This window comes from Fundulus heteroclitus, chromosome 23 (assembly GCF_011125445.2).
Source record: "Fundulus heteroclitus isolate FHET01 chromosome 23, MU-UCD_Fhet_4.1, whole genome shotgun sequence".
Lineage (NCBI taxonomy): Eukaryota > Metazoa > Chordata > Actinopteri > Cyprinodontiformes > Fundulidae > Fundulus > Fundulus heteroclitus.
Genome location: NC_046383.1, coordinates 23,841,277 through 23,864,895, shown reverse-complemented (window position 1 = coordinate 23,864,895; position 23,619 = coordinate 23,841,277). Strand labels below are relative to the sequence as shown.

Here is a 23,619-nt window from a genome sequence, read left to right as displayed (position 1 = left end):
GAGCACAATGAGTTAACAAGTTATACTTTTTCTAAACAAAATTCTCATCTATGGTTTGTGATTATTAATAGATTTTTTTCCTTTTCTTGGTTTCATACCTTTCATGATCCTTACGGTGGCCCAAAAACAAAAGCCAGGGCGGGAATATTTGGACTGCTCCACCAGCTGCTGCTGGGAAATTAACTCTTGTTTAGTCACAGTTTGTAATTTTACTAAAGATTTGTATTTGACATTTAATACTCCTCCTGCTGGTCAACTCAGAAAGTCTAAGACGTGATTGTATTGTAACTCCAATAAATATTTATTAGATGGATGTTTCCACTGGTTTCATACTTCATTTAAATAAGAATTAGAGCCACAATAATAGCAAACAGGGTGTAATACCGTTTTATGCAGAATAGGATATGCATTTAAATTACATAGTTGAGATTTGCTTGTTCTTATGAATATTCATTTCTACAATACAGGAAACTAACAAGAGACATTATCTGACACATTGGGGGTCATAGATCAGCCTAGGACCAGTCAATTTTTATGTGAGGGCATCATAAATGCTAAAAAATAAGAAAGTGAATTCTTCTGTTTGAATGCAAACAGGAAAAGGTGAATCAGTGCATTACCACAGGAGTCAGTACATTATAAATTAATGTAGTTAAAGGTCTGATGTTTTATAAATTAATAAACTGTTGCAAAGCAGTATTGGAGTTTTATATTTTATTTTTCCATCACATCTCTACAAACACACACAATATATCTGAAGATTGTGCGCACAGCAGAAAAATACAGATAATACTTTATTCTCACAAAATGCCACAAGGATATCAGACAACTGCAACAGCGAGGTCACCCCAGCCCCCCCAGGCACGCTTTGTTTTACAAGAGGCCGGCCATTTTGTTAAATCACATTCAGTCATTTTACACAAAAGGGTCTAAGCTAAGTGGAGTGACTTTAGTTTCTTCTTCAGGTTCCTCCAAAGTACAGCTAAAAAACATGCAGGTCTCTTTCTGATCCATAGGGGGCAGCAAACGGGTAAGTTTGATTGTCTTTTAGTCGTCACTGTTCACTGAGAGGAACCTTTTATGAGTTGCAAACACAGAAACGAAGAGTAAATGAACAGATCTGCACCTCACACGGATCACTGAAGACATGCCAGTGACTGATGAATCGTCACACACGTTTGTGTACAGTGGAACCTGTGAAACCTGCGCTCCCTACACGCCACGAATCAGAAGCCGCCTGCAGTCACACCTTGTCATCGGGCGTGATGATGTCCCTGTTGAGCCCTCGTTTGTCCTTAATGTTCCCAAAGGAGAAAGAAAACACTCCGCCGCAGGTCCCCTCAGCTGGTTTCCCCTCAGCCGACTTCCCCTCTCTCAGGCATCCTTGCTGGCAGTCGGAGGGGCTGCCGGGCAGCAGGTTGGGTGTGGAGGGGGCCGAAGCAGTGGCTCCCCAAATGTACAAAGTTTCCCCTTCTGGGCACGGAGGGAGGCCCTTGTTCAGGTAGCTGGGGCTGGGGCTGGCGGAGGACGGCAGGGTGCGCTGGCTCCCGTTCAGCCAGCCGCAGGTGTGATCCGCGGAGCTTTTCCGTGAGTTTCCGGAGGAGCGGAAGGTGGAGGAGCGGTAGTTGTAGGCTCTCCAGCTGGGCCGTTTCTGGTGGTGGCAGTGGCACCTCAGGATCCGGATGAAGGCCAGCTTGAACTCGCGGCTGTAGCAGGGGTAGATGATGGGATTCAGGCAGCTGTTGAAGTAGCCGAGCCAGAAGATGACTTTGAAGAGGGTCTCAGGTGGCCTCAGGTGCACGTTGAAAGAGCCTGAGGACAACAGATAAAAGGAGTCGGATAAGTGGAAAACAGCAGGCACTTATCTGCCCTGAGAGCGCAGAACATCTTTTTCCCTACAGGCCATTTATTTTCTCCAATAAGAACCTCAAAATATATGATGACTCAGTGTTTTGGTTAGTCAACATAAAAAGGCCATTTTATTGGTCTCATGTCAGTCAGGTCAACTTGATTTCCCATGCTTCTGTACAGCAATATTAGCTAGCAATAAAATCAGGTTTGGCGCTGAAAGCTCTGCTTATCAGTGCAGATAAACCGGCTTTAGGTTGTTAAACCATATACAAACATTACAGTATGATTATATTTATTTAAAAAAAGATTATCACTTATTTACAAATCATAATAAACCAAATGCTTCAGTTATTTTATTGAATTTTTTATGTGATTTTGTTTGTAATTTACCAAAGTATAATCATAAGGAACATTTATTCTAAACCTCTCTGACTCCACACGCTGATTCTCGTTTACACCTAATGACAACCTGTAATTTTAAAAATCGCTGAGGTTTTTTTTTTTTTTGTGACATGTTGCGAGGCAACGAGCCAGTGTTGCTGTTTTTCACATCCCTCTCATCTTAATTCTCCAGCCAAACTAAGCCGGACACCTCTTAGATCTTATTAGGTGAGGCGGGCGGAGCATGTTTCCCAGTTCTCTCTGCACAGGCATACCTTTAGCAGGCAAAACAAAACGTGGCTCATTTATGTTTTTGTATTCAGATATTGCTGCCAGAGACTTTTAGTCCTGTCTCTGTTTTCTCTGTCCATATAAGGTGCGCCTGTCTCCGTGTTTCTGTGTCAACCTCCTGCCCCCTTAACCTCCAGCCAGCCAGCCACAGTAGGTAATTGCTCATTCTTTATAATAATGCTTCCTATTAAAACGGGGTGTTTATATTCCTTTTTTTTTTTTTTATAAAAAAAAAATATTCTATTCCAACGTTTGACACAGGCTTGCTCACGATGAGGGATTGCTGCAGACAACTGATGTTATATAAACAGCTGGATATGAATTTGGTCTTTTTGGCTATACAAGTTTCTTGAGATAAACTGATGCTATATAAAATCTGATTTTAATTGAATCCTTTTAGTAAAAAAAAAAAAAAAAAAAAAAGCAATTCAAAGAAACACCGAACTGGCAAACATCAAAGGTTTTCTCACATGTAACAACAGGTGCGTCTCAGTAAATTGAGAAATCACTGAAAAGTTGATTTATGTTGGTAAATCCATTCAAAAAGGGAAACTATATTTTAATAAATCCTGTAGACCCAGTGAATATTTGCAGTGTGTTTATTTCAAGTGATTTGGATATAGTATTTGATATAATTTGATGATAATGGCTCGCAGCTAATGAAAATCTAAAATTCTATTTCTCCAAAAATGTTCATATTACATAGATTTTTTTCAATACATTGTTGTCACAGAAGGAGTACTAAACAGTAACACAGAGACCTGCATCCAAACATACTATAGGAAAGTTAAGTGGAAGGAAAACCTATGGCCGAAAAGGTTGCACGAGCAGCCGGAATGACCGCCTTGAGAGGATTGTGAAACAAAACCCATTCCTGTGTTTTAGGAGGTTTCAAGCTATGAATCAAAAGCATATGTAGGACATTTGCTACAATTGTCACATTCTTTGTGTTAAGCAGAGACATCCGTTGATCAGTGGTCTGATGTCCTATTTTCAGGTGAATCAAACAATTTGTTTTTCATTGAGAAATCAAGGTGCCAGGGTCTGGAGGAAGCATGAAGAGGCACTGAATCCAAGGTGGTTCAGTTTCTACAGGAAGTAACAATTTGGGGTTCCACGTCATCTGCTAGAGTTGGTAAACGATCCTTTATCAAGTCTGAGCAGCTTTCTACCAGAGCACCACATGCTTCCTTCTGCTGCAAAGCTTTATGGGGATGTGGATTTCATTTTCCAGCAGGACTCGGCACCTGCCCACACTGCCAAAGATAACCAAAAGCTGCTCTAATGACTACGGTGCTACTGTGACCGATTGGCCAGCAAACCGGCCTGACCTGAACCCCACAGAGAATCTATGGAGGAGGAAGAGGAAGACGAGAGACACCAGACCCAGCCATGCGGACAAGCTGAAGGCGGGTATTAATTAAAGCAACCTTAAGGCTTTCCCTCACACCTCAGCCTCCAAAATCGGCCTTGACCAAGTATTTCATGCATATATTGTACAGTAGATTTAAATACATTTCTGTAAACTGAAATTTCTCCTTTAATATATAGTTGATTTATTTTGAGAAACTGAATTTAGGGTTTTTGTTATAGCTGTAAACCATGATCATCACAATAAGCAGAACCTAAGACGCGTCCATGTAATATGCATTTCACCTTGTTTATAGCCAATAATATCAGATCATTTTTTATGATCCTAAAGTGAGTCTATGATAATAAAATTTTGCGTTATTGGTGCAAATACAGGGTATTCATCCCTCACTAGGTGAAAACAAAGAATTGTTTAAAAGGTGAGGGAAGAATGAATAAATAAATCTGACCGTAGTTCAACAGAAACCATTGATGAGATATAACTTTATAGATAGGATACGTAGAAAACTGGACTGCCTGTAACTCTAGGTTTCATGCTGAAATTATTTTAAGATTGGCTGTTATTTACCCAGTAGGTGGCAGCATTGATTAAAACGTTTTGCACAGTGTGACTCAAAAGAAGATAAAAAAAAAAATCACCAGTCCCACTCATCGCACCTAAATAAAAATGTTGCATTCACCAAGACCTTCATAAACAGATAACGTGCTTATTTAAAGAAAAAGCTTGTAAAAAATATTAAAAGACTCCAAAGATCAGGGCATTCCTCCTTAATTCTCTGGGAGAGTTGTATTCCTTTGAGACTCGATCATTAAATGAAATGGAGCTTTTTTTTTTTTTTTTTTTTTTTGAGAGGTTATGAAGCCTAAAGTGCAGTAACACACTTCAGCCTTCCACATGCAGACTCCTACAAGTCACCGTTGTGTGTAAAGCTCAGGAAGACAACCCGGAAAGTGGAGAACACTTCAAGCATAAAATATTAAAGCAGGTTTATAATGTATAAAAAAAAAAAATTAATGACTTTTACACTTGCATCAATCTACAGTTGATGATGCTTCTTGCCCAGATGTGGCTGAGCTTTAAAAGACAAGAACATCAGATAAAAGTGCGTAGGGGAGAAGAGGGAAGCCTGCGGAGGAAAAAAAAAAAGCCCATTAATACGCACAGCGAGAGCGGGATTAGTGTGAAACAAAGAGAGACATTATGTGCTCGCATGCAGGCAGATGTGAAGAGTTCTTAAATTAAAGCGACCCACGTTCTTACATTATTATCATGCTCCCGGAGAGGCTGAAGATGCATCGTAATCTCAGGATTTCAAGTGTGAAATTAGTTCTGGTAATGTATGACAGACGGGTGGATCGGCATCTCGGTTAGACTGTCAGACAGACGGTCTGGATGATTCCTTTACAGGACCGCGTGTCACACATTACACCGCTAAATGGTTAACGGGGAGGGTGAAAGGTCGGCACACACCTGGTTCCTGTTTCTCTGGATGACAACGACACAAACGAAACAAAGAGTAAATTCTGTGTCAGGGTCTGAAAGGCTGAGATGAAAACCACAGAGAGCTGTCTTGGCCTCCCTAGCTGCCAGCGTCGGAGTCTTTTCTAAGCAGCTGGTATTTTCACATGATTTTCCCCGCCTTCTGGAAAGCCGCCTAAATGTGACTGGGTGAATGTGAGCGATGAGGATGACTGGGATACTGGGCATGCCTCTGCTGAAGGAGCCTGTCTTTATCCGTTTCAGCTTTGACCGCAGATCCCGACAGATTCTGAAGACGACGACTGCTTTCATCACATGAAGGCTCGGGTGTTAAAGGAAACTTTTCTCACTGGTTCTTCAGAGCATTTCCTGTCTGATTCAAGAGAGCCGTCTGGCCAGATTGGTGTGTTGGTCACAACCATTTAACCTCCCGTTTACTCTGCTGGGCAGGGAATTAACCCAGATTTGACTTTAACGATGCTAACGAGCCACACGAGGTAGCCAAATGATCCAAACAACTGCATAGCGAATTACCCTACATCGGTTAAACCTGGAACTACACTCAGTCAAGGGAGCTCGCATCAGTATGCCAGACTCCCTGTGTTACTTTATAAAAGCACAGATAAAAAATGTCCTGATGCATCTCAGTAATCCAGGTAGAAACTGGATAGGACCTCTGGTTGGGTTCTTGTTTGCTGAAACGTTTTGGTTTAATACTCGTTGATCCACTGTGCAAAGGCCCAGCTTAAATAAGGCTGAGTTTAACTACAACGCTTCAGACTGAAGAGGTGTCTTAGAGAAGAAGCCATCCAGAGGACCAATCCGATTTCTTTTATTTGCACACATGAAAATGTATAAATAATATTTTTGCAGAAAAGGCCCCTAATTGTCATAATTTCAGAGGCAGGAACTTTTAAAGAACAAAAATAACAGCTCACAACGGAAGATAAGATGGGAGGCGACATAACGAAGACTCCGACGACTAGAGAAAACGACCAGGTGGCTTATATAGAGATGAGAGAACCGGCAGGAGGTCAGGAGAAGGCTGACAGGTGAGAGCAACGAAGGCAGGGGAGCAGAGGGAAAGGGAGAATAATGACAGGGCCACAACTGAAACAGAGAGAAATCTAACACCAAACAATAACACAAGACAAATTAACAGACCCCACTAACTAGATCACAAGGTAAAGACAAGCACTAAAGGATGAAAGAACTGGAAAATGCACAAAAATAACAAAATCAAAACACAAACACCCAAGGCTCATGACACTAATATCTTTTATATCATTATATATGGAATTTATATAAATATCAAATAAATGTGACAGACATTCTATTCTATTTTGCTTAAATTAAAGTATCAAAGTCAAAATGTTGCATAAAATAATATAAATATAACAATTAGACCTCCTAGACTTCCCCCTGCAGTGTAGAAACATAAATCTTTGGTTAATATGTGTCTCTCTTAGGGCTGCACAGTTCTAGCACGGATGCAAGGATAAAAGAGGATAGATGATGGAGGCTTAAAATCTTAAATTATTTTAGCAGTAGTAGGAAGAACTGTTTCGTTTTTGTTTAAACAAGTAAAAAAATTAATATTGAATTTTTCTTGTTTAATATGTCAGTGCAAACGCAGCGAAACTGTGGTAGATTAATTCATGGCTGTCCTGTGTATTTTTCATACTTGCCCATGTCTGGATAAGAGCATCTTACATCGAGGTGGTCTGATTGAAAGCTTTAACACAGAGACTCACTGTAAAATCCTTTTTTGTTAATGTATTCAAAACAAAGGCTAAGACACAGTGAACTGTATCTCTCAACTCTGACCAAGAAGTCACTCATGACTATTTTTGTTATGACACAAAAAGCATTTGGTACTTTGTATATCTGTGCCTGATCAAATTCGTTAGCCATAATTTAGAAGGCAGGCGCATGTTTACGCGAGTTGTCACGGTTGATGATGCATTTCAAACTAAACACCAGCTCTGCATCAACAAGGCAATGAGATCAAGAGGGATTTGTTCTGCCAGACAGGATTGCGTGAAGGTGCAGATTTTTGGGGTGGGATAAAACATTTCTGGAACACAGCTGGAACTGTCTTCCTAAATCTGGCCTCCGAGCCAAAACTGTAATCAGGGAACCAAAAGGGTCTGACTATCAGGATGTTAACTTACAACATGACAGTCATATAAAAACATCCAGAAACAGTCATTGTTAGGAGAGATTCGGGAACATTCAGGAAGGGGATGTCTATGATTACAACAGGCTCCGATTGTAGTTTGGTATGCCCTTGATACTATGAGAAACAAATTAATTGAACATTATGAAGTTCAAATCAGCTTAACTTTTTTCATAAACAATGACATCAAGCATCAGCACATGAGTATTACCCCTTCTATTAAACAGGAGATGGCAGCATCATCCTGAGGGGTTTCCTTTTTCCACAACAGACACTGGAAGACCATTGTTTGATATTAAAACTAAAATCTCTCCCTTTTCAATCTGTAAATACGTCAACTAACAACACGTCCTTTGATGCGCCATGTTTTGAGTTTAGTGAAAAATGCAGTAGGGTTTTATTTGGTTTGATTCGTAAGTGGAGATAACCCGGAAATTTCTTCATTTGCTTTTGAAAATACAAACTACAAATTATATAAAGAAATAAACTATCCAGAACATTTTTCCAGTTAGTCCATTTTATAGTGTTATAAACAATTAACGATGCCAAAAAAGTGGAAAACCTGAAGTTCATACATTTAGTAAAATAATTTTTTTTTCACCATCAGGTAAGAAGAGAGAGGTAGGGAGGGAACAAGGAAGGAAGGGAGGAAGGAAGGGAGGCAGGAAGAGAGGAATGAAGGAAGGAAGAAAAGGAAGAAAAGGAGGGAGGGAAGCAGGGTGGGAAGGAAGAAGGAAGGAAAGGAAAGAAGGAGAGAAGAAGGAAGGAAGGAAGGAAGAAGGAAGGAAAGAAGAGAGGGAGCGTGGAAGGAAGGGAGGAAGGAAGTGAGGGAGTGAGGAAGGAAGGAAGGAAGGAAGGAAGGTAGTTAAGGAAGAAGAAAGATAGAAGGTAGGTAAGGACGAAGAAAGATAGGAAGGGAGGCTGGAAGAAAGGAAGCAAGGAAGGAAGAAAAGGAGGGAGGGAAGCAGGGTGGGAAGGAAGGAAGGAAAGAAGGAACGAACGAACGAACGAACGAATGAAGGAAGGATGGTAGGAAGGAAGGAAGAAATGAACGAATGAATGAAGGAAGGATGGTAGGAAGGAAGGAAGAAACGAAGGAAGGATGCATGGATGGAAGGATGGATCATTTAGTGGTAGAAAGTGATTAAAATCTGGAAATAAAAGTATTTTTTGTACTTTCCTATGTCTGCTTACCAACCCTCTTGATCTGAGATGTCTTCAAGTGTTATCTAAAGCAACAAATGTTTTCCTGGTTTTCAACACAAATGTAAACATTTAATTTCATTAGCAGCAGCACGTCATATTTTGTCTTTACAACTCAAGCTTAAATTAAAGCTCGTACCACAGAGCAAACTATATTCGCTCAAATCTGAGGAACCGAGGCGTTAGATGGAGGCAAAACAATGCTCTCTGGATCCTCCCTCCATTTAAAGGCCTTTCATGCGGGCCGAGGCAAACACAGACGTGTGGTTCAGCCTTCCTCCCGGGAGGAGCCAATAAACATCCCGAGGCCAGAGAGAATAAAAAGGTGGGCCAAGGCCATCTCGTTCGTGGCTCTCCTTTACACAAGCATGGGGATAAAAGGTAGGAAACTCTGGATCACGACTGAGCGGCCCGTAGCCACATAGGGGGACATATTTGTTTGTTTAAGTTCCTCGCGAGCTCGCTCCATTTTTGTCCTTTCTGGAGTGTTTATGTTCAGAGCCTATAGTATGAGAGGATGCGAGGGGCTGGTGCTGCTAGACAATGGTATAAATACACAGTAGATAACCGCGGGAGGCTTGATGTGGGTGGTGGTCTCGGGCTCTTCTGCTAAGAGGACCGCTCACACCTCCTTCCTGAGGACAGGCACGCACACATCTCGCTCCGAAACACAGGAACATCTTAACAAAACTACGCATCCTGTTATTCTCACTAATTGGAAGGAGCGATGCCTGTTCTCTGCCATGTGGAGCACACACTCAAACACACACTTAAACACACACACGTCCATGCAAACACGCACAAAACTTCTCCCTCCAAAACGCACGCATCCTGTTTCATAACACCTATAAACATGATTAATGTGGCTCGGATTGAAAGCTCTATGGCCCCCACACAGAGCTTTCAGTCAAGCCGCGGTGTCGAGATATTTTTAGGAAATCACACCGACAACCAAGAGACCTTTTGCCTTCACCTTCCTGCGGCCCCGCGGACCCTCCTGCTTTGCTCTGCCACAGCTCTCCTGCATCGCTTTGACATGTTGCACTCTCATTATTTTCTCTTGTCTAAAAAAGTGCCATCACTTACCCCTGGTGCACAGAGGACCGTCAGTTTTATATCAATGTGTGTGTGTGTGTGTGTGTGTGTGTGTGTGTGTGTGTGTGTATACTTGTATTTGCAGCTGAGTGAGAACATTATTTGCCCATTTCACTGGTAAAGTGAGGATCTCTTTTTTTCTCATTTTTAGGTTTAGGACTTAGGTGTCAATTGGGGTTAGGCAATAGAAATGGTTGAACATGAATGGAAGTCAAGGCATGGTCCTCAGTAAGCATTTAAAACAAGGATGTGTGTATGTGTGTTTTTTTTATTTTTTTTAATTAGTTTATTTGCAGCGCACATTATTACATTCATAATTGTAATAGGCAGAGCCATAACAAAATGTGTAAATGTGTTGCATGAAAGGTTTCTAGCCTATAGGCTAATTTGCAACCCCAGTCCCCAGTCAGGCCTTTATAAAATACATTTTCCTAAAATGTAGGAAATGTGTGTGAAATACATGCGCTCACAAAACATTGATTTCACATTTACATAAAGAAAGAAACGAAACCAAAAAAAGAGGAGAAAAGGCGCCGGTTTTCTACTACATTTGTTGTTTGTGCCGCTCAGTTTACGGCGCCTTCACAGAATGCCGGTGCCCGCTCTGGGTGTTACAGAGCTGCATGCAAATATGTGCTATGAAATAACACACGCAGCCCACTGATGATTCCTCTTTGTCTGAGCTGTGAGGATGTGAAAGAGGACAAAAAACAAAAAACAAACAAAAAAAAACTCATCAAGATGCATGACAAATGTCCCCACTGACTGGTCTCTGCTCTGCAAATGTGTCATAATCTGTAAAACTCTTTATGAATGCCATTAAATCAATGAGGGTAGAGTTTAACGGGGTGTATTATTGGAAGCAGATAAGCAGTAAAACGGTCATTATAACGCTATAGAGCTCCCGGTCATAGTAACAACACGCCTGTAAGTCTTGCTGCCAATATAACCTGTGCATATGTCGGCCACTATTCACCGGAGGTGGGTTGCAACAAAGACGAGAGAACACGAATGCACGCATCCATTCCCCTAAGCAGCCGTGTCTTAACACTTTACGACAGAATTTACATGATCATTAAGTTTTCACGACGATGAAACGTTGCTATACATGTCAAAGCTGATAAAAATGTCAACATGCGTGTTAAATGGAAATACACAACCTATTTCCTTTTTTTGTCTCGTTACAGACACACACTTCAGTGCATTCTGTCATTTATTAAGGTAATAGGCTATCACAAAAACAGTTTATAATTCTTGTCCAAATGTTTTACAAATAAAAATCCTAACCCTAACCCTAACTTCAAAAATGCTAAATCAGAGACAATAGTTTTTACAGTCGACTTTTTCTGCAGCAAGAGCAGCTGTTCTTTAGGGTTTGTGTCTCTACAAGCTCTGAACACATCGAGGTGGAAATTGTCTCAAGCTCAGTCAGTTTGGATGTCCTAATGGGGAAGGTGAGCCCCCACCTCAGTCTCAAGTCTTCCTCAGCCTCTAGCAGGTTTTATTCAAGGGTTTCACTTCCCATCAGCCAACCAGCCCCTGCTGAAGGAAATCCTTCCCACAGCATGATGCTGCCGCCTCCACGTTTCACTGTCTGGATGTTGTGCTCAGAGGTGAGTTGCACTTTTTGCTGTGTGGCACATATTTCACACCACTGCCAAAATGTTCAACGTCGGTCTCCTCTGACCTAAAGGCAATCTTCGCCGTGTCGCCTGCTTGCATTGCAACAAGGTGCTAATGGGATTTCCGACAGGCCCTCTTATTGCCACTCTGCTGTAAACGCCAGATTTGTGGGGTGGATCTCTGCAGCTCTCCTAGAATAATATTGGATTCTCAGCTCCTGTTCTGATGAATCTGTTCCATGCTCAGCAGGTTAGTGCAGGTAGACGACCTTGTCTTGTAGAGTTATCCTTACTTTTTCAATCATCAGACAGCTGATGATTGAGCAGTGCGCTGAAATATGCTCAAAGCTTGGGATATTGTTTTATACCCTAGCCCTGCTTTAGACTTCTCTACTCCTGTATCCCGTACATGTTTGGTGTGGTCCTTGGCTCCAATGGCTATTTTAGAGAAAAAGGGATAATTTCACATTTATGCCCCCTTTTCAAATTTTCTTTGCAAAATCTTTGTAAAAGCTTGTATTATGTTCCCTCTACTTTGCAATAATGCAGCGCTTAGTGTTGAAAGTCCCAAACAATTACATTAAAGTTCATTATTGTTAACATGGCAAAATGTGAGAGGTTCCACTTGTATGTAGGTGCTACAACGTCTATTTGCTGTCGAATGTTACTGAATATTTTAGGAACCACACTTTTAGGTGGTTATATTTTTAACCTTAAGGGTTTTCTGATCAAGCACAGAACTAAATACTAATGAATGCATCGCATTGTCTTTGAAACATGTATTTCACACCTAATACGCACAGCTGAGGACCTCCCACCCCCAAAAAGCTGTGCAAAATATTTGTTTAGTAAAATATACTATTATTGAACTGCTTTGTCTTCCTTCACCTCTATATAGAACTGAAATACTGGTTCAAGCGGTTAATAGTAATGATATTTATTTGAGATGCACCACATTTAGAACTGTAATCTTTATTAATAATGTGTGGAAAACACACTTTACAAAGTCAATTCAATCAAATCCTACAGGCAGATTGATTAAAAAGTTTTCTAAGGAACCCAGTAGATTTCATCAAGTCATTGACTTGCAGTATTTACTCCTCCTGGATGAAATCACCTGCATCGTGTTGCTGGCTTTGCAGCAATCCCTCATACTGAGCATGCATGTCGCGAGGATGTTTTGCTTTAATGAAACTCTTATTATAACTTGGGATGGGTCTTTATGAGTATGTCTAATAATACTTATCAAACATAGTATCAGTAATTAAAGTACACAAAAAATAAAACACATGTATAACATCATCTAATTGCTCCCATTTTAAAAAAATTCAAAGTGACAATTATTCTTACTTCTGCTTATAAAAGACCTCACACTGAGTGACGGGTGGTGCTTCGACACACCATGGCTGTATAAGTTTCTGGCAGCTACAGACAAATTTGTATTTCTGGTGAGAGAAATAAGTAGCAGGCTTTCAGCCAGCTGATGGGCAGTACACAGCGACAGGTGGGAGAAAGGGCATTGCTGTTACTCCATGCTTCATAAAGATGGAGAAAGGTGCACTGATACTTTCTCTGGCAGCTGATAGAATTACTCAAACCCACAGAAAAGGGATGAGGGTAAAAATTAAGGGTCAACTTAATTTTATTTTCTATATTGCACCAGACCACCACCAGTGTCGGGCAAGTTACTAATTCATTTACTGCACTCTCAATGACTAGTTACTAGGCAAAGTAACTATGCAGTTGCTTTTTGACGATCTAAAATGTCAATGAATTTGTATGACTTTCCTGTTATTGGGATTTTAAATAATACTGAGTTCAATGATCAAATATAAAAAGCTAGATAATTATTTAAATCGTCCAAATATCTGAAAATATTGTACACTAATTGATACAATTTTAGTGTGTAGTGGGATAACTGAGTCAAGACTCAAAATACTATCAATTGCAATATATTAATGAAGATGTTATTATTATTATTATTATTATTGTTATTATTGTTGTTGTTGTTTTGTTTATGTTTATAACAAAATAACAATAAAACAAACTACATGATTTGGAACTTCATTATTATTGCATGTTAACAGTGTACAGCTGGCTATAATATGGGTATAGCAATTTCAAAAATGTCTTTTAAGCAATATAACAAAATAAAATACACTTTGTATTAAATTAAATAAGGTTCGCACCATTCCTGACAACAGCCAGGTAGAATGCACTTCAACTATTTTTGTGATTATGACAGTAAACAATAAAAGCATTCCACCAAAGAAGTAAAGCACCAAACTAAGGCATCCAGTTATAAACAAACCTTAAAACAAACAACAACAACAACAAATGCTTTAGCCTACTTCAGGCCAATTATTAAAAGTTAAAGCAACACTCCATACTAAATACTAACTCTTCATTCACTTACTTATCCGTCCTTCACTTTTTTGCCTTCGACTTGAGCTTACCTAAAACTAGTGCCTAAACCCAACGCTGTTTTGTGAGCCTCTCCTGCATTGCTGTGTGTCTCTTGCTCTGCTGGCCTGTCTCTCTGTGCTGTGCATGGTGTGCACCCGCCCTCAGGCAATCGCCACCACATTTACCTCTGTCTCATTCCTTCTCCCCAGCTTCCGCAGGATCCACTTTCCCCCTGCCCAAGAAAAAATAACAAACAAACAAACAAAAAAAAAACCTCCCCGGCAGTAGAGAAAGTCGCTTTAATTGAGTTGTTACAATGTAAGAAAGGTAACGTTGTTCCCAAACGAGAAAAATAATTGGTTAGATTACGCCGTTACTGAAAGAATAACGCTGACCACCACAGATGTAATTTAAGCCTTATATAGCTACACCTTAGGTCTATAACATTTAATGTTATTAAACAGCCTAAACAGCCTTTTTATTATTATTATTATTATTATTATTATTATTATTATTATTATTATTATTATTATTATTAATATATGGATTCAGCAGCAGACGACACTAGGAATATTATGGCCTCGCTAATTCAGCAGCTAATTGCAGTTTTTAGACTCAATGTTGCTCTAAGCAGCAGAGCTGTGAGGTGATCATATTAAGTGTCATAAGAAGGTTTCTTACAACCCTTTTCTTAGTTCATCTTGTATTCATAATATATTCAAACACTTTGGACATCTGGTAAAATGATCTTTTGAGCGGACCCAATGAGTAGCTGCTATCATTTCTGACTGGAGTGGAGTTTGAATGAAAGTTTTCCTTGTGAATATAGGGATGTTTTGTTTACCATAGGCATAAACAGGCAGTAGAGAGCAAACTAGACCCAGCCATCATGAACTCTGGGATTAATCAGGAATAATCATCTATCCCCTCTTTACCCTGACTGGTTGCTTAAAATGTTCAGTGCTTGATTATTAATAGATGTATTATATCTTTACTTTAAAGCATTAAATTATTTTATGCAATGTCGTACATTTATGTAATTTGTGTATTAGTGTTATCTGGCAATTTATTCACAACGCCACCATGTATCTTTGCCACTTAAAGGGAATTAAATGGCAAAGAAACAGTGGAAAGATGCATGTACTTAAAAAACAAACAAACAGCTGTTTAATATAAGACTAGACCTGAGCTGATTTTATTTAAAAACAGGGGCTTAAATTAAGCAAATCTGTGATAAAAAAAAACACTCTTCTGGGTAATTCTTTTCTATTTATTACTTTAAACTAGAATTGAATGGAACTGTATTTAGAAATAATAATGAGATAACAAACAATAGAAGCTGAGATGCAAATCTGTGTTTGAATGCTCACAAGGCCACCTAACTCACGCTTGTGATAGCTTGATAAAAAAAACTATTTTTTGCTCCTTTGAGAAACACTTGTTGGCTGAATGTCAGAATTGATATGGCCACGTACCAGGAGGTAAAAAAAATGAATACAGCAAAGTCAGGAAAATATGAACTGTCTGGCAAAAACTGGCAAACCGAGCTGGTGGTTGAAAAAAAAAAAGAAAAGAAAAAGAAAATCTGCTCAAATGCTGGTTGAAAAATAAAAAGCATGAAAAAGGATAAAGTCTCATGGGCAGCAGGAGGTGGATGATGTTTCTTTCACTGCCAGGCTTGAATGCTGCGTCAGTTTTTATTTTTAAAACTTTCATCCTAATTAAGAGTAACTTAGAAAAGTTTGGAAAATACAATTCGATAAAGTCTCTAATGGTTTATATCATAAGGTTAGAGCCCATTGTCATTTAATCTCAGTATAAATCCAGTTTATCTGTGAATGTCTCTGAGGGACTTTAGAGAACATTAGTGAAGAATCAGCTTCATGAATACTAGAGAATCTGGCGCATATGTCAGGAAATTTAAAACAGAGTTAGGTTATAAAGCAATATACAAAGCTGTGACCATCTCGTGGCACTCTGTTCAATCTAAAATCTAAAAATGGAAAGAGGTGCCGAGACTGTAAACCTAAAAGACATGGAAGTTCATCTATACGCACAAACTTGATAAGAAGAGGATTAACCCGAGAAGCAGCTCAGAGGTCCAAGGTGAGTCTGCAGAGAGGCGCGGCTCAGGTGGGCCAGTCTGTTAGCAGGACTACAATAAGCTGTGCTCTTCACCAATCCGTCCTTTATCAAAGAGAAGAAAGAAAATAAGCTGGTCTTTACATCCTAACATGGTGGTGGCAGCATCATGCTGAGGAGAGGATTCACTTTGAGCAGAGACATGAAGGCCGGTCAAAGTTAATGGAGATGGATTGAGCTAAATACAGGGCCATGCTGGAGGAAACCCTTTAGAGGCAGCAGAAGACCTGACTGGGTCTGAGGTTCACCTTCCAGCAGGACAACAACCCTAAACATGTGGCCAGAAAACACTTAATTTTCAAATTTTCTCTGACTCCAGTCTGGCTGAGCTTGAGCTATTTTACAAAAATGAATCAGAAAATATATCAGTCTCTAGATGTGCAAAGCTGTTACAGACATCCAAAAATCCCTCTCAGCTGAAACTGCAGCTGAAGGTGATTCTCACAGTTATTAACTTAGGGGAGCCAAATACAAATACATGCTACATTATTTTGATTTTTATTTGCTGAAAAGTTCTTATAGATTTTCTACCAATTTGATCGTCTTTAAACAGCAAAAAAATATACAAGTTTGATATTTTAATATCAACAAAATGTGAGAAAGTTTAAAGGGGTTGAGTACTACTGCCAGGCGTTGTACATAAACATTTGTAGACATGGATGGAAATACTGAAGACTGGCAACTGTAGCCAAGTAGATATATAACGCTCACATTATTTGCTAAGAAATGTAAACCACATGTCTTAAATATATAAATATTGTTACCCGGACCAAAAGAATAAATAAAAAAATTGAGAATAGAAAATAATCACATTTCAACATGAAGTTTAATATGAGATTTCTATAGTCCAGCTGTCTCCTGTGGAGTCTGGAAGGTTGAACTAAAATAAAAATAATCATGCGTTTCTGTATTTTATAGAACAAACACCTATTAATAGCGGTGAGCAGCCTAGGAAAGCTCTTCTTGCTTGTTGGTTAACAAAGTTTGTGTATGAAGCGGCATCAGACCTGCAGAAGTATTTTCCTGTAGCTCCTGCATCTGAAACTCCATGATAAAAGCAAGCTCTGTGTTACAAGTTAGATTGTTTATTTGCAGGGATTTTCTGATTAAATTTGTTGTGTTTATGTCGTATTCCTCAAATAACTTGCCACTGCTTGTGATCTGATATCAAAGTAGCCTACACAAAAAAAAAAAAAAACCTTATCTGGATGTTTAAAGGCTCTGTAGCAGAATCTGCACGTGCCAAACCAAACAGAGGAGAAAAACTTGTGTGGACTACATACACAGCAAAGAAAATCTTAAACTAGTTACGGTTAAGTGGCTCAGGTTTAAAACAAGCAGATTTAGTTTTACCCCCATATAACTTTCCTTTGTGACTGTTGTATGATTAGATTTTGGATGTATTACCTCAACCATGCAATGACACAGGAATGTGACGTAACACAACTTTAAATCCAAGTCCGAACAGAGACTGCGATTGAAACTTTTTGGCCTGCTTTTGATCAATGCTTGGAGGCTTGGAAAACCACTAACTTTAAGGAAACTTAGATCTATTTAATTACAATTCTGACATCATTTCTTTCAAATTGGAAGCGATAGAAGGCAGCACAAGAGTTTAAAACTGGGACCAAATGACACAATTCTTGTCATTGCTGTACAATCAACAACAAAAGCAAAAATATTATTTACAAAATCTGACCCAGGCAGGGTAGATCAGTGGTTGGGGGGGGGGGGGGGGGGCACACATATTTTGTCAAGCTGCACTGAGAGGTTAAGACCTCACAGACCTGAGGTCACTGTAGCTCTGTCTGGAAGCATGCAGCCTCACATTCATCTCTGCAGCCTGAAAATCTGCAGCAATGGACAAAGGGGACCCATGTCCAACTCCAAGGTAGAAATTACTCAAAAAAACAAAACAAAACTACAAACCTGTAGACAAGTACAGATTAAACCAATGCATGTCATGCACGAACCACCCCCCCCCCCCCCCACACACACACACACACATACATTGCTGCCTGGAGCCCCCACCGACGCACATCGCAGACCGGTGGCAGCATGGAGTCGCAGAGAGCTGGGTTAATAACACGTGTGGAGACGGAAATCCCACAATGTGGGTGGAAGCTAACAAACTCTCAGGGAGCAACAGGAGAGGAGTGCTGCCTGCGATCCTATCGGACTTGGAGAATTTTAATTCAGACCAAACTCTCACCAGAGACCAGAAGTGCACAGTTAAGGAGAAAAACAATGACTGAAAGGAGCTCCTTTTTTGGGAAAAAAAGAAAAAAAAAACATCTAAAGAAAGATTCAGAGTCCTGCTATGGCACAGAGCTTCTATAGGAGATGCATTTTAAAGACCTTCCCATCAGGGAAAGATGTGAACTTGTTTGTCCACTTTAAATGTGCATAAAGTAAAGAGGCATAGTGCTTTGTCTCAGCGTATCAGTATGCTACACATGGAGAAGACCGCGGCATCGGGAGAGGAGAGGGGCTCCTTGGCAGTTTGTCCCATGGTGTTACATAAATAGGCCCTTCTGGCTGACCTCTCTCCCAGGAAATCTACACTTTTAAGGCTCCTAAATCTTTACCTTCAGTGTCTCACAGAGAAGACCTTCCAGCTATAATATTTGCATCTTTGAGGATCCGCAGCTCGCAGCCTGCGGCACACACACACACACCAAAGCAGACACACACACACACACTCATTTGACTAAAGCAGACAGACACACACAGGCCGATCCACAGAGATCAGTAGCGCGAGCGCGTTGAAAAAGTGAAGAGATTTCTTTCACATTACAACCACAAATCTCTACATGTCTTTGGTACTTTTTATGCTACGCTAACATAAAGTAATGAAAATGTATGAAGTGGGCAGATAATGATGCAAGTTTTTCTTCCAGATCAAAATTTTTAATCAGTCCTCTTTTACTCTGACACCCCTGAATAAAATCCACTCTCAGAAGCCACCTGCAGAAGTAATCTACTTCGTAAAAAGAGTCTACATCCGTCCCAGCAACATAATGCTGCCACCGCCGTGTTTCACCGTATGCTCCCTTCCTCCACACACACACATTTTTTTTTTTTTTGTGCAAGTATTCTCCAAAAGGTTTTGGTCTCATCTAAACAGAGGACTGTTTTTTTTCCACACACTCTCCGTGTCCCATACATGACTTGTGGCGATCTTTAAATGAGACTTCTTATGGCTTTCTTTTAACGGTGACTTTTGTTGCGCTTTTCCTTCCAGTATTCCATAAAAGCCAGATGTGTGGCGTGCGTGAATAATCTCCGCAGGTCCTCCAGAGTTAACATGGGCCTCTTGGCTACTTCTCTGAATAATGTCCTGCTTGTATTTATCCTCAGTTTAAAATACACACAGATGGACTATTTAGGGAAGTATTTTTGGTTTCTGCTAGGTAACTTGTTAAGACAATTGGTTCTGCTGGATTTTATTTGGGGTATTAGATTAAAAAGAGCTGAATGCAAATAAATGTCACACGATATTTTTAAGGCAAGAAAAGTAAATAAGATAAAATCATATATCCTTCTCTAGCTGCTCCACAGTCGTGCGCTATACTTTGTGTTGGTTCTTTACATGAAATGCATTGAAGCCTATAATCGTGACGTGAGGAAATGTGTAAAAGATCAAGGTGTATGATCGCTTTTGCGACACACTGGAAATTTTACCCCCAAAGGGTCAAAGTCTCACCCAAAAATAACCATCATGATGAGAGTTCAATGAGCCTTTCTTTGTGCTGGGGCTCAGTCGCCACATAAAGACGTGTTTCTTTTTCACTCGCATGTGCTGTTAAATTTCCTCTGCAGTTTCTGAAACCAACCCGCCGCCAGCTTCTGTCACATCAAGGATTCTCGGCAGGATTGAAGGAAACTGAGCGGATCGGAGTGGGGCCACGGACGTTTTAATTGACAGAGAGGGAATATGATAACGATAACAGTAATTGTTTGGATAAGTTCAGAGAGAATTCCTCCCCAAATTCCTCAGTGTCTCATTACATATTAAGGTCCCCTAATAAGAGGAGTAATGAGAAAGTCCTTGGGCTTATATATTGCATCCAATAGTTTGTAAAAAAAATAATAAGCCCCTATAACGCTCCCCCCCCCTCGCTCTGCAGCTCCTCCTACAATATAACTATGGACGACTAAAGATGCACTAATAAGGCCTTTTCTCCCGCTTATACAGATTTCCAGTTTTCATTGAGGTCTGAAATGTCAGCTGACATTTTCTTTTTATACACAAAACCGATAAGAAAAAAGTTCCATGCTAGAAGGCGTAGTTGTTGAAGCCAAAGAAGTTAAAGGAATTACAATGTTATGTACATTTATTAGATAGTTTTAATTCCACGTCCTCCAATCTTTATCTGATTTTTACGCTACTGAGGACAAAATGCATTAAAGTACATGCTGCTGATTTATGTATTGATGTCTTTTTTCTCTTTTTGGACGGGATTTCCAAGTTCTGAAGCATTGAATGTGCAGGAAAGAAAATCAGATTTTTCAGTATTTGAACCTGTTGATCAAAAAGCATTTGGATTAAGGGATAATCCCTAAAATATTTGACCATTAATTAGACTATTATGTAAAACTAATAATATAAAAATAAAAAAGTATACAGAAATATTGGCTTACCTTGATGCATATCCTTGTACACTACAGTATCTGCATGAAATACTTATTTGGGCTCTAGTGCAGTGTTTCATGCTTGTAAATATGTTTTCCTTCCACTTAACCTTCCAATAATATACTTGCCACTTTGTGAACAGCCAGTTTACACCGACTGTCAAATAAACACTCTTAATAAGTGATTGTCTAGGGCTGTATTAAAAAAAACATTATCAATTGTTCTATCAAATGTTATACTCAAAATTTCTGAGAAATGTATTTTGGTTTTTCATTAGCTGCTAGCCAGAACCATCCAAAAATAACAGAAATGATTGAAATTCATGACATTTTGTAATGAACATATGTAAAATCTTAGCATTTCACTACTTGAATTCAGTTACTGAAATACATTTTTGATTATATTCTGATTTATTGAGATGCACCTGCATGTGTATACCTTGTCTGTTAGGGCATTTGTTAACCTGTGCTGTGGGAAATCAAGTTTTGTGGGGGGCCTCACAGGACACCAAAATGGCCTTAAGCAGTTTTCACAAACCTCTGACCTGCCCTGTTCTTTTACATTTTGACTTAATGTTCTGCAAATCTCCTTAACTAACCGATTATTACAACGTTTTCAAATTATAGTATGTTCAATGGTTAGGGACTGTGGGTGCATTTTTGCAAATTACTCTAAAATACCTGTCATCTCAACAGAGTATAATAGAGATCTTTGTCAGAAGTGACCCGCTGAACCTACCTATAGGTAAGGCCAGGAAGAAAGGCAGCCAGCACAGGACGAACATTCCCACCACAACTCCCAAAGTTTTAGCTGCCTTTTTCTCCCGGGAAAACTTCAGAAGCTTCACCGTGAGGGAACTCCTGGCCTGGTGCGCACGGCCTTTGCCGGTGCCCGGTGCGCCGGGGTCCTCATGCACCTGAGAGCCCTTGTGGATCCTGAGGGTCAGCTCGCTGGTGTTCATCCTCTCCCGCATCACGCCCGCCTCCAGGTTCTTGGTGGTCCTCTTGGCCACGATGTAGACGCGGCAGTACATGGCCAGGATGACGGCGAGCGGGATGTAGAAGGAGCCGAGTGAGGAGAAGAGCGCGTAAAACGGCTCCTCTGTGATGAGGCACACCGTGTCGTCCGGCGCCGGCGGCTGCTTCCAGCCGAAAAGAGGTCCGATGGAGATGACCACCGACAGCACCCAGACCCCGAGCATGGCCAGCAGAGCCCGCTTCTCCGTCACTATGCCCGGGTACTGCAGCGGGTGGCTCACTCCGATGTAGCGGTCGATGGATATTACGCACAGGCTCATGATGGACGCCGTGCAGCACAAGACGTCCAGCGCGGCCCAGATGTCGCAGAAGATCCGGCCGAAAACCCAGTAGTCCAAGATCTCCAGGGTGGCCGAAACCGGCAGCACCGTGGTACCCAGCAGCAGGTCGGCCATGGCCAGGTTGAGGATGAAGTAGTTGGTGGGGGTCCGCAGGTGCCTGTTGCACACCACAGACAAAATGACGAGGATGTTGCCCACGATGGCAAACACGATGAAAGCCCCCAGCACCACGCCGAGCAGGGCAGCGCGCGTGAGGTCCAGCTCGCCTGGTCCGGTGTGGTTCCTACCGGAGCTGTTGGTGGAGTTGACCTGCACAGACTCCCATTCGAGGTCCGAGGAACCATTTTTCCAAAACTTTGTTACATCGTCAATGCTCAAATTCATTTTGACTCACGGCGTGCTCCATAGCAAGCTTTCTAGCACTATAACTAAAGAGTCCAACTGCGCACAAGTGCCCAAACTCCGCTACGTCCGCATGATTCTCATAAGAAGTGCCGATCCATGAGTCCACATCAGTCCATTGCGCAGCCAAGCGGTTCCCATGCAGTCCCTCTCCCTCCACACTCATGAGGGCTCAGTGGAGAAATGAGGGTGGTAGCAGCTATCTCCTGCCTCCTCTCTCCCACACACAGCGCTGCCACAAACTGACCAAACGTACCCAAAACGAAAGGACGAAGTGCGCATGACGCACCGCACAAGGAGACGTGACTCTTCCCAATTTCACCATACACATCAATTAAACACATTTGTGGGTTGCGGCGCAGATTTGTGCACTGTTTTTAGGGTAATGTGTTATTTGTCCCTCTAGCCTCGTGATTTTACAACAAAACTTTACCAACCAAACCGCTTTTATACCGCTGGTGACATGTGCAGAAACACCCTTTTCCTCAGCAGAGGAGGTTGCCAAATTATACAAAAGCGCCCCTAACCATCACCACCACCACCACCACCACTCCTCACATACACACTTTTTTAAATGGTCGCCTTGGTTTAGAGAGCTTTTGTTGCCTTCGCTGAACACGGAAAACAAAAAAAGAAAAAAAAAGAAAAAGAAAATTCGAGCGCAAGCTAAACTCCCCTAATAGGAATAAAGGAATGGAGCTGCTCTTTCCACACTAACCTATTTTGTTTTTATAGTTTTCCAGAAAAACAAATACAAAACAACAAATTAATCAAAGCCACATATAACACAAGGAAGTGATAAAAAAAAGAATGAAAAAAAAGATGTTCAGTGCCTGGCAAAAATGTTGATACCGGTTTCACACCAGCACACCAGGGCAAACATTTTGGGTCATGCCCTCATGAGTGAGTTTGGCTGCTCCTGACACATAAGTATACTTTCATCTACTTTTCCATTGTAGCACAGTCACAGTCTAAAGTCTTTTTTTAGCTATAGGAAGATGTCTTCCAGTATTACCCTGTATTTAGCTCCATCAGTCTTCTGATCAACTCCAAGCAGCCTCCCTGTCCTGTTGAGGAAAAGCATCTCCTGCAGCATGATGCTGCCACCACCATGCTTCACTGTGGGGATGTGCGGTGTTACTTTTCTAACATGTTTTGTATGTTGGCCAGTTACATTTTGTTTCCCCTTCCAACTGGAGGACATTCTTCCATATGTTTGCTGTGTCTTAGACAAGGTGTGGT

At 40.7% G+C, this 23,619-nt stretch overlaps 1 protein-coding gene across 1 annotated transcript; it reads right to left on the bottom strand.

The window, feature by feature from the left end:
- Positions 1 to 697: 697 nt before the first annotated feature.
- Positions 698 to 22,773, bottom strand: LOC105919214 (alpha-1A adrenergic receptor). The gene is made up of 2 exons (XM_012854526.3): positions 21,396 to 22,773; positions 698 to 1,812 (listed from the first exon to the last, which is right to left on the bottom strand). The coding sequence occupies exons 1-2, from the start codon at positions 22,357 to 22,359 to the stop codon at positions 1,244 to 1,246; spliced, it is 1,533 nt and encodes a 510-aa protein (XP_012709980.1). The 5' UTR covers positions 22,360 to 22,773; the 3' UTR covers positions 698 to 1,243.
- Between the last annotated feature and the right edge of the window lie 846 nt (positions 22,774 to 23,619).

Bases quoted from the DNA above. Each gene is read 5' to 3' on its own strand.
- LOC105919214 (XM_012854526.3), bottom strand. From the start codon at position 22,359: ATGAATTTGAGCATTGACGATGTAACAAAGTTTTGGAAAAATGGTTCC. The intron at 1,813-21,395 runs GTAGGTTCAGCG...TGTTGTCCTCAG, and splicing joins CTTCCTGGCCTTACCTATAG to GCTCTTTCAACGTGCACCTG.